The sequence below is a fragment of the Phaenicophaeus curvirostris genome, chromosome Z (genome assembly GCF_032191515.1).
Source record: "Phaenicophaeus curvirostris isolate KB17595 chromosome Z, BPBGC_Pcur_1.0, whole genome shotgun sequence".
NCBI lineage: Eukaryota > Metazoa > Chordata > Aves > Cuculiformes > Cuculidae > Phaenicophaeus > Phaenicophaeus curvirostris.
The window spans coordinates 65,966,935-65,982,348 of NC_091431.1; the positions used below are offsets into that span (position 1 = coordinate 65,966,935).

The 15,414-nt window shown below is 43.0% G+C and overlaps 1 protein-coding gene across 10 annotated transcripts in view; it reads right to left on the reverse strand.

The window, feature by feature from the left end:
* Positions 1-15,414, reverse strand: part of UNC13B (unc-13 homolog B) — a 229,945-nt gene that overhangs the window by 179,766 nt on the left and 34,765 nt on the right. For all 10 annotated transcript variants that reach the window (XM_069880897.1, XM_069880903.1, XM_069880900.1 and 7 more), the window contains exons 4-6: positions 11,961-12,078; positions 10,833-10,956; positions 1,242-1,312 (exon numbers count right to left, since the gene is read on the reverse strand). In XM_069880897.1, coding sequence (XP_069736998.1) covers positions 1,242-1,312; positions 10,833-10,956; positions 11,961-12,078 — 313 coding nt within the window. The remainder of the gene's footprint in view (positions 1-1,241; positions 1,313-10,832; positions 10,957-11,960; positions 12,079-15,414) is intronic.

Below are 15,414 nucleotides of genomic sequence, written 5' to 3' on the forward strand. Positions count from 1 at the left end.
ATCCATCATAAATCTGAGATCACGAGATCACAGATACAGAGACATGATTTTGTTACTAGTATTTGATAAAAGCATGCACTTAGCATGCAGACAGACGGCACTCCAGGGAAAGGGGAGTCTCACCAAGCTCAGGATGTCTTTCAGCAAACACCAGTGCAGTGAGGCACTAGAGGGCACCTATGCTGCACTGATATACCTCGCACAGGCTGCTGCCACAGCCCAAGGAGCAGGGAGGCACTGCAGCAGCGTGTCACTGGTAGGACAAAGCATGGATTCAGTTTTTCACCAGTTCCAGGGGATTCTCAGACTCCTAGAAGGGGAGGAGAGGTTCCCCTCAAGCAATTACGCTTTTACCCACTCAAACACTGGTCTGCCCACCTTGTTTTTCTTCATCCACACAGTAAACCAAATGACTCACAAAAGCGGAACAAAAGAATAGATGAAGGATTCCAGAACAAAAAACCTCCTAAGTCACTGGCATAACATTTTGCAAGTTATCTTGCTACAGAAAGACACCTATCAAGAATTCAAGGACGCGCTATGTTCCTACTCAATGATGTTGGCATTGACATATTAGTGGAGGTTTTTGAAAAATGCCAAACTTCTGGTACAGGCATTAATATGGCAAATCTTACTTTGCAAACAATAAACTGTAAAGAAAAGACTGTAATATGTATCAGTTTCTCTTAAAAAAATTGTAACCTTTTGTTTACAGCTGTTTAGCCAAGTGCATACTAGAAAAAAACTGAAAACAAAACCATAGCTAGCATGTACTATAACACCAGATTCACAAAAACTAAGACATCAGCAATTGCTAACAAAAGCTAGCAGCTCAAACAGTCCTGACTTCCAAGAAAGATTCAGTGTCTTGCTTTGTCTTCTTCCCAGAAACAGCCAACTGCAAAAACATTCTTTTTGACTTGATTTCATAAATGAAGCTACCAGAGCTTGTCAAAAGTGGTTTCACTCTCTTCTGAGGTAAAGCATGGTATTACCTTCCCTTGAGTGTACGTGCACCAAGAAAAAAGTTCTCGCTACTCAAGCACTTCCAGCATGTGAAAATATGTTCCTCTTCTTAACACTAACTGTACACTTGAGAAAACAGCTCTGTAAACATCTTATGAAAGACTCGTAAACTATGAACATTTAGAAGTTGCCTTCTCAGTGGGATCCAATACAAAGAATAAAAGCAAGTTATAAGGCATTCAGGGCTACATTCATCTTTCAGTCTAGATATTTACCTCATCATCTCCCAGTGAATTTATTTGTTCTAGTTTTCTGGTCCAGTACCTGGCCTCTTCTTCAGGGATATCTATACCAAAAGAACAAGTCACATCATATTATTAACCACGCAAATTTAAATTCTCATCAGTAGCACTGAAACACGTAGGGTATTCCAAGACCAAAATACAAAAGAAATCCACATATCATTTTGAAGTAACAGGGCTGTCTCATGTCAGCACTCAGACAAAAAAATAAACATTCTAAATAGTAACATGGTTTCAAGGCTTACACTGCTTTCTTAAAACTTATAATGAAATGCACACTGCACAAAGGTAAGAAAGAGTAAGACTGACTGGTTCATATTTAATTCAAGCATTAGTTTTGTGAAGAGCCATTTCACAATGATATTAATACAGTTTCTATACGCTTTGATTATACATAGAAAGATCAAGAGCCTCTTCTGGAAGCTTTCGTAATCTCAATAGAACAAGAGCTGATTTTGAATAGCACATCTTATGTACCTGGTACAATGCAAATTAAGCACCGAAAAATAAATAGTCTTTTGTTTTCCTTCACAGACAATAAACCAACTCTTTTGAGGTAATGAACAGTGTTATAGGCAGCAAAATTTAAATGAAAGCATACTCCTATTTTTAGACCACTCCGCAACTTCATTGTGAAATGAATCACAACAACCTTTTTACCTTCTAGAAGATTTACCAAGTCGATGACTGACAGCAAGTAGCAAGAATTATCACCTTTATTTTGGTAACTATTTTCTATTTCACACATTGAAGTAATATAGCATCCTAATGGTTTGAAGGGAACACAGATTTCTGCCACTCAAAATTCCATCTCTCAAAGTGCACCCTTGGTGGTGCCAATGAACTGCTGTGGAAAGCTTATCACAAGGCAAGTTAGGTACAAACTCTGCTTAAGGAACAGAGCAAGTTCATGAACAGCACCAAGAGAAATAACCCACTGAAAGAAAAAGCATCAGTCAGGCTCTCAGTCCAGGAGAATTACGTAATGGCATCTTGGCTTGTATCAGAAACGGCGTGACCAGCAGGTCCAGGGAGGTTATCCTCCCTCTGTACTCGGCACTGGTGAGACCGCTCCTCGAATACTGTGTTCAGTTCTGGGCCCCTCACCACAAGAAGGATGTTGAGGCTCTGGAGCGAGTCCAGAGAAGAGCAACCAAGCTGGTGAAGGGGCTGGAGAACAGGCCTTATGAGGAGCGGCTGAGAGAGCTGGGGTTGCTTAGCCTGGAGAAGAGGAGGCTGAGGGGAGACCTCATTGCTCTCTACAACTACCTGAAAGGAGGTTGTAGAGAGGAGGGTGCTGGCCTCTTCTTCCAAGTGACAGGGGACAGGACAAGAGGGAATGGCCTCAAGCTCCGCCAGGGGAGGTTTAGGCTGGACATTAGGAAAAAATTCTTTACAGAAAGGGTCATTGGGCACTGGAACAGGCTGCCCAGGGAGGTGGTTGAGTCACCTTCCCTGGAGGTGTTTAAGGCACGGGTGGATGAGGTGCTGAGGGATATGGTTTAGTGTTTGATAGGAACGGTTGGACTCGATGATCCGATGGGTCTCTTCCAACCTGGTTATTCTGTGATTCTGTGATTCTGTGTGATTCTGTAAATTATTTAGGGATGGGGAGTGTAAGATCATTGGAAAGAGGGGGGAAAAAAGTTTGTTGGCTGTTTTTGGTTTTCAGCCACTCAACACCTCCCTGACTGTAGTGACTGAAATTTGATGATCCATGGCCCAAAACTGCACCAACACAGAAACATCAGGGCTCACACTGGAAGGAAGTGGAGGGACTGCTCCAGCTAGACACCACCAAACCTGCAAGCTGACAAATGAGGATGAGTATAATACCAGTTCAGCTAGTTTCCCCATCACCTGGAATTCTTTACACTCTTTACACTCTCATAAGAAGACAAGAAGTTTACGTCTAACAAGTTTGTTTTCCTGCAATGAACTGCACCCCATGAACACAGCCACACTGATCAGCTAATGAGGTGGCTGGGATGGTCACTGGATGAAGAGGTAGTTCTAAACGTTAGATTCATATTCATTCCTGAGAGAAACAGGAACTTTATTTATTGGCAGGACAGCATTCCATTGCTACCTACAATGTTTTAAGAAAGGTTCAAGTACTACTTTCTTCTTATACTCAAAGAAGGTATCTGTGCTAGACACCCTCTCCCAGCCACACAAATCACCATCTTATGACGCCAGTGATCCCAAAACAGCTGGAGATAACACTGGCTGGTGTACCAGAACACAAACCACTTTCAACAAGAACAAATGATATGCCAGACCTAGTGAAATTTGAAGAATCAGAAGTAAATGTCTCCTTGGACTACAAATTAATGTCTACACCTTTGTAATGGAAACAACTTTTTATACAACTAGCCTCACCCAGACAACGGGGATAAAACCAGCCCCACTTGACAAAGTCTTAAGGAAAATTTAGTATCTGGCTCTAGAAAACCTGCATTAGGTAGAAAAAACAGACAACCTACTTCTCCTTGCTTGAAAGGAAAACAAAGCAATTTATTTTAACCATAATACATAGAGCTCTTTCAGATGTACAGTACATTGCTTTGTTGTTATACGCTATTAAAAAATGAGGTAAGAGAAACATGAGAGCATCTTCCACAACTACAGGAGTTGTAGAAAAACAGAGATGCTTTTGATCATCAGGGCTGTGGAACCACAGCTGCACAGATTTATTAGATGAGCTCCACACAAATTAAGGATGGCTTTCAAAGGAAATCTGGACAGAATTGAACCAGAAAGAAGACAACAATTAACTGAAGGGCTATTAGCATACAACCCGATGAGATTTAGGAGGACAAACTCCAACAAGGACCTGAAGCAATCCAAACATCAAAGCAAAGCCTACACAATTTTGTCTTTGAAATCCATCTCTTATCTAAAAGATGAAGAAAAAACTCATGAACTGAAGACTAAAGGTCAGAGTCAAAATAACTTAACTCTGGAGCCTGAAATCAAGACCAAAGAGACCTAGGAGGAATGAAGCAGTGGATTACCATCAATACTGCAGAAACTGCAGTTGCCTCAGGGCAGGCTTCAATGCTTTCTCATAGACCATGGTTTAGCCGCATCTCCAGACATCAAAGAGCACCATTGTCTCTTGGGTTTTTCTGTTGTTCCTATCCCGTATCCAAGGTGCCCATTTCATAAACAGAGCTATCAGATTTTTAGTGCAAGATTACTGCTATTCTGTTGAAACAGCTTCTTACTCAAGTTACAGATAAAAATCTGCTACTGTCAAAATACTGGCTGCTTTAAGGTCACCTGCTTGATCTCAAAGAAACTATTGTTATCATCACTAATGGCAGTATAATTATTGCACAGCAAACCTTAAACATGAAGCAACTGCCCTATGAGCTTTAGTCAAGTCACCTGTTCAGAAGAAATGCCCAATGAGACAGAATTTTTTATTTTTTGATGAAGCGGTTTATATAACAACTATTTTTTAATTTCACCATCTATTTGTGTCTCGCCTCAGTCAGCTGTTTCATTGAAGCTGTTTTTCTGGAATGCAGAGAATGGAAATCCCTAGTGCAGAGATCACAGACAGACTGCTGCAAAGCCACATCCACTGGCCAGCTCCTACTTCACTGCTCAGCTTTGATTACAAGCACACGACACTCCACAACATTAATTGCTGCTTACAAGATAAAAAGCTGAACTACTCCAAACACAGGCCATCTGATACCAGCTCAGGGCACCACTAACATCACACCTGGTAAACAAGAGGAGCAAGGCCATGTGTCAGTGAAACAAAACTGTTGAAGAAGAAAAGAGAAAAGATGGGCAGGGATGTTCACTAGTTTCTGGGGCTTCTTAATTTGATACCATCATGGAAATATTGCAAGCTTTACTGTCCTTGCTTCTACTGCCAACTTCAGCTGCAAGCTGAAGGCCCTATCTTCTCTGGGCTCCCGATGTCAGGGAGCAGGGAGGTCTGGTTGCTCAGTAAGGAAGGGGAGGGAAGGGAGACCCCATGGCTGGCAGAGCAGGGGACTTGCCAGCCATTTCCTCATTCTACAGCACCTGAGTGAGGCCAGCAGGCCAGTTCCAGAGATCATGGTCAGGTTCTGCCAGGAGCCTAGATTGGCAGGCAGGACCATGGTGGCAAAGTAGCTCTAAGGTCAATCCAGGAAGTTAGTCCACATCTGGGTCCATAACGAGGTGCAGACATTACTACAACTGAGGTGAGGGATTGATAACTCCCCCACAGCATCACTCAGGATTGAAAGCTCAGACTTGAGCTGAAGGATTGATAACTCCCCCACAGCATCACTCAGGATTGAAAGCTCAGACCTGAGCTGAAGTAGGACTCTTCATCCCATAAGCAGAGGTTGTGAGCAGAGGTCCCAGATGAGGCTGCTCAGAGTACTTAGGACTTACCAGTGCACCCTGATACCCAGATACAAAGCTCCACCACAGAAATGGGGACACAGCATCACAGAGACTTACCAGGCTGAGGAAGGAATTAGAGGAGAAATTGCTGCATCTATACAGGCCACGTGACTCACTCCATCAGGTACCTAAACATGACAGCATTCCCACTCAGAGATCTCTAGCTTGGCAATAACCAGGAGTTTCAGCCTTAAAGCTTTTCTTCATCTCAGGTCTGGCGGTCCTTGCTGTGCTCCTTGCACATCACTTTGTGCCACCTGAGTTTATCCCAGGCAGCAAGTCCTGGGCTGGGACAAACCCCAGGAAAGAAAAAGTGAGAACAAGTGCTAAAAGTAAGAGAGATATCACCCTCTTTCCTCCCCTTCCTACAAGCCTTTACCTGGCTTCCTCTCATCCTAGTCCCCAATTCCTCCATTTCCAGAGGAAGGGGAATCGTCACTGAAATAACTTTAGGGAGCTGAGCATTTCTCTTTCCGTGTACTTTCCCAAGACAATAAACACAAAGCACATTTACTCCACCTGATGGCTGGATGCAGATCAGCATGCTCTCAGCCCAGGCATGGGTTTAGAACACTAAAAGCATTTTCATTCCAATTATCTACTAGAAAGAGCCTGGCACAAACCCAAACTGCTACAGTTTGGGAGCCAAAAGCAATTCTGAGTACTCCATCCTGCGAGGGACTTGTACATCCACTGCACTTCTAAAAAAAGGGGGAGAGCAAAATTGTACACTTCAAAAGCAGCATCTTGGAAAGCCTTTGCCATCACACGTTCACTACATCAAAACCATAAACAGCAAGACCGTCTTCTCCCTACAGCAAATTTTCTAAACCAACCAAGAAGAAAAGATGTCTCCCTACCTTGACATGTCTGCCTTGTTCCTGAAAAGAAACAGACATGAGCAGGGGAGAAAGCCATTCCAGCCTGTTTCTGCTAACAACCTCTTCCTTCCATCAAGAAGGCAGTTTATTGCCATTTTTAAAAGACTACCAAGCATAAAAATGCTTTGTACCCTAGGGGTTAATATCAACTCCTGCTAACATTTCACATTTCCAATGCTCACACTTTGCTGCACTTTCATAGAAGAGGATTTTCAGTCATTCTGTTTCTGTGGGATTGAACATTTAGGAATATAGGGCTGACAGAGAATTTTAGATGACAGCCTGGTCCCCAGCAGCACAGTCCATCACACAGCACAGAAGGGCCCTCTCTCCCCTATATCACACAGGCTGATGTCACATTAACATTAACATGTCACATTAACAACAGGGCCACCATAGATGCTCTTTGTCCCATTAGACACCTAAGCAATTAAAAGAGTCTAACTCCTGGGTGACCTCAGAAAGGCTACTTTTCTGCCAGAAGCCTAGATTGGCAGGCAGGACCAGGTCTGTTCGGAAACGACTGCTTCCAAACTCAAACCCTGGTAAACACTTAAAAATTACTTCATATGAAAAAAAAACCAAATCTCTTCAATAAACCTTCATTGTGTACTATCACTGCCAGCATCAGCATGTTCTGTATTTATTTCAGCTTTAGCTGTTGCCAGTCTCCAGAGTACCAGAAGAAGCCATACCAGAGAGAAAGAATCCTGAGCATATTAGGTGGAAGCAGAAGCAGCAAACTAATCTGGGATAAATATAGTGCAAACAACAAACCAGTTTCTAAACCTCTTTGCATATACAACCATGTTTTACACCAACGATGTCACCTTTTCTCATTTTCAAATTTGTTCATTCTCTTTTACAATCCCTTGAAAACTTCTCAAGCTCCACCTAATACAATGAAACATTTTAAGTACACAGACTGAGTAACCTGGGGTACTGCACCTATGTGGATCACCTAACCTAAATGGAACAGAACAGCCAGAAGTGATGGACAAAGCACAGAAGCACAGCCAAACACAAGAAAACACAATTTTTCTTAAAGTTGCTCCCAGACAGCTGTGTTTTACCAGACTTGGAAAGCAGCAGAAGCTGCGCATTTGCACATGTATCACTCCAATTCTCATGTATCTTGAATAGCCAGGAGATTTTCACCTGGGAAACAAAATGTGATGCACACTGTTCCTCAGCATCACTCCAAACATGCTGTTATTAAAACGTTACCACTACAGAGCCGCTGGCTTAAGAACTTCCACAGGAGATCAGTAATCCATTTAGTTCTCTGAGTAGGTTTGAAGCAGCAGCTTCTAGCTCATATGACCACACAGTCTTAACATGTGGGGCACTAAGAGTCCATGCTGCTGCCTTCCACTTAAAGGGAAACTGACCTACAAATCCATTGAGAGAGATGCAGAAGCAGTGCTACAAGCTGAGCTAACTCCATGCATCCCTCCAAGTTTCACAGTACCAAGGGCAGGGAGACAGACCCTAATGCAAATTGCAGGGTTCTTCTCTATCCTAGAGCTGATAGGAGGAGATATTCAGTCTTGATGTGAATGGAAGAACTACCAGAGAAGGTGATATGGGAAGATGCTACTGTCTCAAGGAATACCCCACGCTCTTGGTGCCTACCTGCTCCTGTCCTTGCCATGGCAGGAAAGGCTGCAAAGAGAGATGGACCAAGAAAAACTGCAGAACTCTTCAAACAAAGAACAGCAGAAGCCTTGAAAGAGCTGTCTGGTGCACCCGCTTTTCCTGTTCATGATAAAACACTGGACAGGCAGACAACTTTTCACTCTTGAAAATAAAAACCCTTCAATACAGCAGTGTGGAGTTCCTGCTACTTCAGTATTTGGCACAGTAAGCAAAGGAATAAGTAATTGATGTGCTTTAAATGACCAGCTGTGTTAGAAACAGAAAAGTCACAAAAAGCTTTCTATTTACTTAATGCTTCTAGTCTTTTGCATGAAACCCTATTTCTCAGAATTCTATCTTCTACAGAACATCATATACATTAGAATAGCAGTTTAAAAAACCCAAAATAAACAAATAAAAGTCCCATGTTTTGAGTATGGTAGTAAGGAGAAAATGCACCATTATCCAAAATATTTTTCATTTTGTAAATCCAAATGCTCTAACAGGTAACAGCTTACAGGAATTCTGCTTTCCTTTACTTGAAAACAAAATCACAAAATGTAATGCAGTCCAAAACATGAATTGCAGAAGAAAGCAAATTCTCTTTTGGAAACTCTCTGAATACACAGGGAGAGATCAGATTATCATATAAAGCACAGACAGTTTACAAGCAACCTTGTTCAGAATGAACTTAGCTGAGAAGGCAGCAGCTATGAGTCCTTCCTTTAGGTCTGTGTGCTGTGTTCTCTCCCTCCCAGAAGCCTGAATGCTTGCCCCAAAGAACTAATGTTTAGCCTCACAAGGAAACCAAGTAAGTTGTTCCTCTCCTTACAAAACATGCAATTTCAGTAATAAACTTCCCACTGACAAAGTGACAGCAGCAGTGAATCACCAGGACATTCTCACAACGAAGAGGGATGGCTCCAGACCAGCGTTAGACAGCTTAGTTGTCAAGACCGCTGAGATGTCAGATACCTTCTCCCCTTTACACACAGGACTGTAGTTAAAAAGCAGTGCCTATTACATCTATAAAACAATGCACACACCCTTAACTGCTCCATCCAGCAGTCTGTGCACTCAAAACAGCACACTCGAGCACAAGAAGCAATTTGTATTGATTGTGGTGCTGCAGGGCCATAGCCTGCATCCTCCCTCGCACCTGGAGGGCAGGTATGAGGTGAATAGACGACCTAACTTTTTCCCACAACAGATGGTTGATCCTGACAGTTGCCGGCAAAATGCCAGTGGGTGCACAAATGCTCCACTGTTGCTTAGAGTAAGATACAAATTGCTCAAACTGACAGGGATTCAGCAGCAAAGAACAAGCAACAGGCCAAAGGGGAGAGATGAGCCTTGCAATGACAGACAACTTTGAAACACAGCAGCGCCCAACGCAGGAAAAAAAATACCACGAGCCCCATAAATATCACCACTGCTCTTGATCCCAAGAGTCAGCAAAGAGCTGGAAAGAGAAGTTATGTAAGCCTTGGATGCATTCATGCAAGCCCAGAGTCCAGAGGAGGGCTATGAAGATGATCAGAGGTTTGGAGCACCTCTCACACAAGGACAGGCTGAGAAAGTTGGCCTTGTTCAGCCTGAAGAAGAGAAGGCTCTGGGGAGATGTTACAGCAGCCTTCCAGTTCTTAGTGGGCCTACAGGAAAGCTGGAGAGAGGATTTTTATCAAGGAGTGCAGGGATGGAACTAGGGATAATGGTTTTAAGGTGAAAGGTGGGAGATGTAGATTAGATATCAGGCAGAAATATTTTCCTGTGAGGACAGTAAGGCACTGGAACAGGTTGCCCAGAGAAAGAGTGGACACTCCATTCCTGGAGATGTTCAAGGTCAGGTTGGATGGGGCTCTGAACAATCTGATCCAGTGGGGAGGGGGTCCCTGCCCATGGCAGGGGGTTGGAATTGGATGAGCTTTAAGGTCTACTCCAACTCAAACCATTCTATGAGTCTATGATTCTGACTAAGACCTTACTTTGGGGGTTTGCTTATTTGTTTGAGGTTTTTGGTTGGTTGGTTGGCTTTAAGTAAAATAAATTTTAAAAAAAAATTGCACAAAATTTTACGTGTGATGAGTTTGTTGAGATTAGCTACTTTTCCACATTCTGTACATTTTAACCAAAAGCAATGGCCAGAGAGGCAGTTCTTAAAACAGCAAGTTATTTATACACTATGCTAATGATAATGTTTGGGAGCACTAAGCATTAATGTTTCACTAACTGCATGCTTTAACAGGGTTTAAGTGCACTTACCACAAAGCAGCTCTAACAACACACTTGACCTCTTCTAGAGCCAAATTTCTATAGATACAAAGTAGTGAATGTTCCCTGTTCAGGAACAAAATGTCTGACTGCACCATCCTGAAATAGCATTAATAGTTTCTTAAAATGCTACTAGTCTAAACATTCCAGGACTGGAAGACCTTCAAATCCTCGCTATTTAATCTGAACTTGTTAGAAAAAAGCCAAACAAGAAATAAACACCAGCAATATGATCTGCACTGAACTACTCTGAACTGAGAATGAGCACAACTAGGTTATTAAATGTTGCTCACAAACACTCCCAAAAACTCTCAGCTCTACTGTCGGCACTTTGGGTAAGTTACTGAAGTGCACTCACCAAAAGGTAATTCAAATCTTGTGTCCAGCAAAATTTTATGAGGAGTTGGGTTTTTGGTTCCACAGATTTCATCATGTTTCATTACAACTTCTGCCTCCAGCGTAGACCACTCCCCAGGACCTTCCTGTGAACCACAAGTCAGAGGTGAAGTTTCAATCTGGCAAATCCTCACGCAGTAACTCTCACACATTTGACAAGATAAAAGACTCCAGGAAGACACTTACGATATGGCATGGTACCAATTTTAACTTCAAATTACATCCATTCAGCACATTCAGCTTTTCTTCCAAATCTCAAAGACCTTTACCGAGACAAGCAGCAGACGCTTCCTAGCAGAACCACTGCCTTCTAAGGGGAACTGCAGAGGTAAATCCTCAAAGGCAGGCATCATGGAGTGCCTGGACAGCCAGAGGAACTGAGAATCAGCTTGACATCACGGCTACACTGCTAGGCATCCACACTCTTTTTCTTTTATGAAAAATATAAGCTCTGCCACCCCCCACCCCTCCCGCTCAAATTCAATAATCTTTTAAATAAATGCCCTAAAATTTGAGGTAAAAAGTCAAACATGTCTTGCTTAGCTCAGAGAATCACTAAATTCAGTGACTAAGGCAGTTACAGAAACTGATATATCCCATTCCCCGTGTTTTTCAATTCATATTTGCACCACTACACGCTTTTTAACACTGCAACCAGAAGATTTAAGGAGATGATACAGACATGCCCTGGGCTCCCCTCAAAGGCCAGCTTGTCTTTTATCAGGGTAACTTCTGTCTTCAACAGGAACTCATAGAAATTTGAGCACCAGACTAAGCAGTGAATCCTTACAACTTTAGATGCATGTCAATTATATGTGTTCCTTAACAGATTAAGCTCTGTTTTTTAAGTCCATGTGAGCAGAATGAGACCAAAGATCCCTACTTAAGTTCAGTTTTAGTCCCACCGTTGAGAGCCTCCTTCAAAACCAAAAACAACAATATGATGCCTGCTTCCCTCACCCAGCCTCCCCGACTTTGTGAGTGGAAATTTTGCCAAGGAGCACAGTCCTGGGCTGCACCAGGGCAGATTTGTAACACACTAACTACCAATATCAGAGCTGTCAAAGTAAAGCTTCTGTGTCAGCTTAACCTCATCAGATTGGTGAATGGCCTTCAGAGCAATCCACACGGTCCCAACCAGCGTGTCCCAGATCAGTCCTTTGTTCCATACTTCTACAATTAGGCCGAGGTCCAGCCGACTGATCTCACTGCAAGAAAAGAAAAGGCAGCACACATGAGAAAAAAGCCAAATAAAATCTGATTCTGCTTCGGGTTCTGCACTACTGCCATGATTATACCAGTGAATTCTTTCCACACAGTCGTATCAAGCTACAGAGGGCTTCTGGAAGTGCATGGTTGAAGTGGCTCATACTGACAGGAAACATTAGTTTCTAATGACTGAGTTCTCATAGTTTTAACACTAACTACATAAAAACTGCAAACTAAAAACCTGAACAATGTCACACGCAGACTGTGAGCTGGGAACTTGTCTCTGCAGCCATGTATACATGAAGAAGAAGCCAAAACGTAGAGATGAGCTCTTCTTTGTCATCAGAAACCCCATATCTAACACAGTGGTTACTGCCTTTTCCTTGCCAGTACAGCAACATAGGCATATTCTCACACGTCAAACATGCCAATGCTTATCCATGACCAGAGCTGTCGCATGCCAAAAGTAACAGTCCCAAATCCAGCACAGCTGCATCAGCAGCAGTATCTATTGCTCAAGGCTGTGTTGCACGCCTTCTGCTCCAGCACCAGCTTCTTCCTCCACATAACACTGCAAAGCTTAGAGCCATGCCAGTCTCTGGCAGCAAGGGGCAATGCAGCCACACAACCATCAGGTGCCAAGTTCTTGGAAACACTTATCTGAAGGTTTATATACACATCTTCCCTCACAGTAAGGAAAGAATGCATTTCAAATTCACTTCTCCCCAACACTTCATAGCATTTATGCCTCCCTCTTCCATGCTGGTTTGTAACATGCCTGCTTAAGAACAGCATAACGCAGACATAGCCTGAATGTTGTTAAAACCAGTGAAGTAGAGAAGAAACCTCCTGAACTGTCTGTTGACACACAACTGTCTCATACTCATGAAGAAAGGTTATTGCTCCAACCTCTCTGATGTCAGGAGTTCCCTTTCTGTGAATGCTAATTCCCTACAGTAGGTATCTTGGGCATGAACTGCTTTGCCCATTGTCCTTCTGTCCAGTTAAACTCATCTATGTTAATTATATGAAGGGAATTTAAAAGTATTTAGGTTGCTAATTCTGCAAGATTGCCATCACATGCACACAAAAATAAACCCAAACCACTGCTGAAAATCCCAGCACCTATTTGAGCTTTGTCCCATAGACTTCTTACAATTTCAAATGAGAATATTATACCTAGAATGTTCATGACAAACCTACAGCAAAGCACACTAATATCTACTTTAAAACCAAGTGCTTCTGACCCTGTGCCCTTACATAAGAAGCAAGGTTGGAAGTGCCCAGTAGTTGCGTGACTCAGTCTACCTAGTGCTATGAGACAGGCTTATTAGGAGTTTACTTGTGCCATCTTCAAGTTCCCAATGCCCTCTGTTCAGATGTGGCTACTCCGTACAGCCTGCCACCTGCACAATCTCTGCTCTGCTCTCCCATTGCCTGCCTCCTGGGAAAATGACATTGATCTGATTGCACAGACAGACTGCCAGAAAAGATTGATTCTCTGCTGTCTAGACCACTGTATGGCCAGGAAGAAAAGGGCAGGAAGAAATACTAGATTTTCAGCCAAAATGTAAAACCACATTCTCCACTTTAATATACATTGACAGCCAAGATATCAGCTGTAAGACACGCTATGGGATGCTGTACAGAACTCCACAGGACAGGTCACCAGATAAGGTAATAGGATGAGGGGTAAAGATTTTAAGCTGAAAGAGGAGAGGTTTAGATTAGATCTAGATGTTCTACAGTGAGGGTGGTGAGGCACTGGAACGGGTTGCCCAGAGAAATAGTGGATGTCCCATCCCTGGAGTTGTTCAGGGTCAGGCGGAGTGGGGTTTTGAGTAACCTCATCCTGTGGGAAGTGTCCTTGCCCATGGCAGGGGGTTGGAAAGAGATGATCGCCAATGCCCCTTTCAACCCAAACCATTTCTGATTCTATGACAAGAATAAAAAATTAAAAGATTTTTCAGTAATACGGGCCTTGACTGTCTTTGTGTCTCCCTTTCTCCACCTTCTGGTTAGACGCAGAATAGCTTCAAAGAACAAAAGAGCTGAGATCGGAATTTTGTGTCCCTCCCTTTCGAGATGCATACAGAATACAAATGAAATACATTTCTAACAACTTCAATACTGATTTAATCATCATATCTAAAACTCAGTTTGCACCTTCACTCATGAGGTGCTTGCTGCAAATATGCAGTCCTTTTAAAGCTGCTTCAAAATTAAAAGATGTCCTCAAAGAAGACATTAAAGTGCTTTGCTGGTCTGGTAAATAAACAAATCTCAAACATCCCCAGAGCCCCAAATTCTGAAGTGTTTGTCTCACAAGGAATTCAGAAACAAAACCAACAAACACATGAAAGTTTTTCTTGGTTGTAGTCTATTCTACTACTACGCCTCATAAAAAAAGGTAAACACAAACATAGGCAGTAAAAGCATCCTTTCCTCAGGGGAAAAGGGAAAACTATTCTGTTCAAAAGCCTGTTCCAGCTTCTGAAAGAAAAAGAGCAAACCAGTGAATAGCAGTATTGGAATATCAGTGTTATTTCTCCTGGGACAGCTTTATGTACACAGGACCATGCAAAACACATTCTCTGCCACGTGTAATACTGTTGTTATAAAGAAACATCAGAACAACTGTGCTGTTGCCTGGCTAAAGCAGACCATAATGGCAAGGTAGTTCAGCTAATATTCTGCATTCATATCCCCTAGCAACTAATTACGGAGTGGCACAGTGACCTTACAGCATGCTAGCTAAGCTCCAGCTGATATGGGAGAGCAGTTCCAGGAGCTGTTTGAGTGGAAGGAGGAGGAGCAAGCCAAGAGCTGTCATCAAGTCCCAAACACGTGCCATTCTTATATCGCTGGTGATCAGCCTCCTTTGTAGCCGGGCCACATCTACAGCTAGAACACGTGCCATTCTTATATAGAATCATGGAATCATAGAATAACCAGGTTGGAAGAGACCCACCGGATCATCGAGTCCAACCATTCCTATTAACCACTAAACCATGTCCCTCAGCACATCATCCACCCGTGCCTTAAACACCTCTAGGGAAGGTGACTCAACCAACTCCCTGGGCAGCCTGTTCCAGTGCCCAATGACCCTTTCTGTGAAAAATATTTTCCTCATGTCCAGCCTAAACCTCCCCTGGCGGAGCTTGAGGCCATTCCCTCTTGTCCTGTCCCCCGTCACTTGGGAGAAGAGGCCAGCTCCCTCCTCTCCACAACCTCCTTTCAGGCAGTTGTAGAGAGCAATGAGGTCTCCCCTCAGCCTCCTCTTCTCCAGGCTAAGCAACCCCAGCTCTTTCAGTTGTTCCTCATAAGGCCTGTTC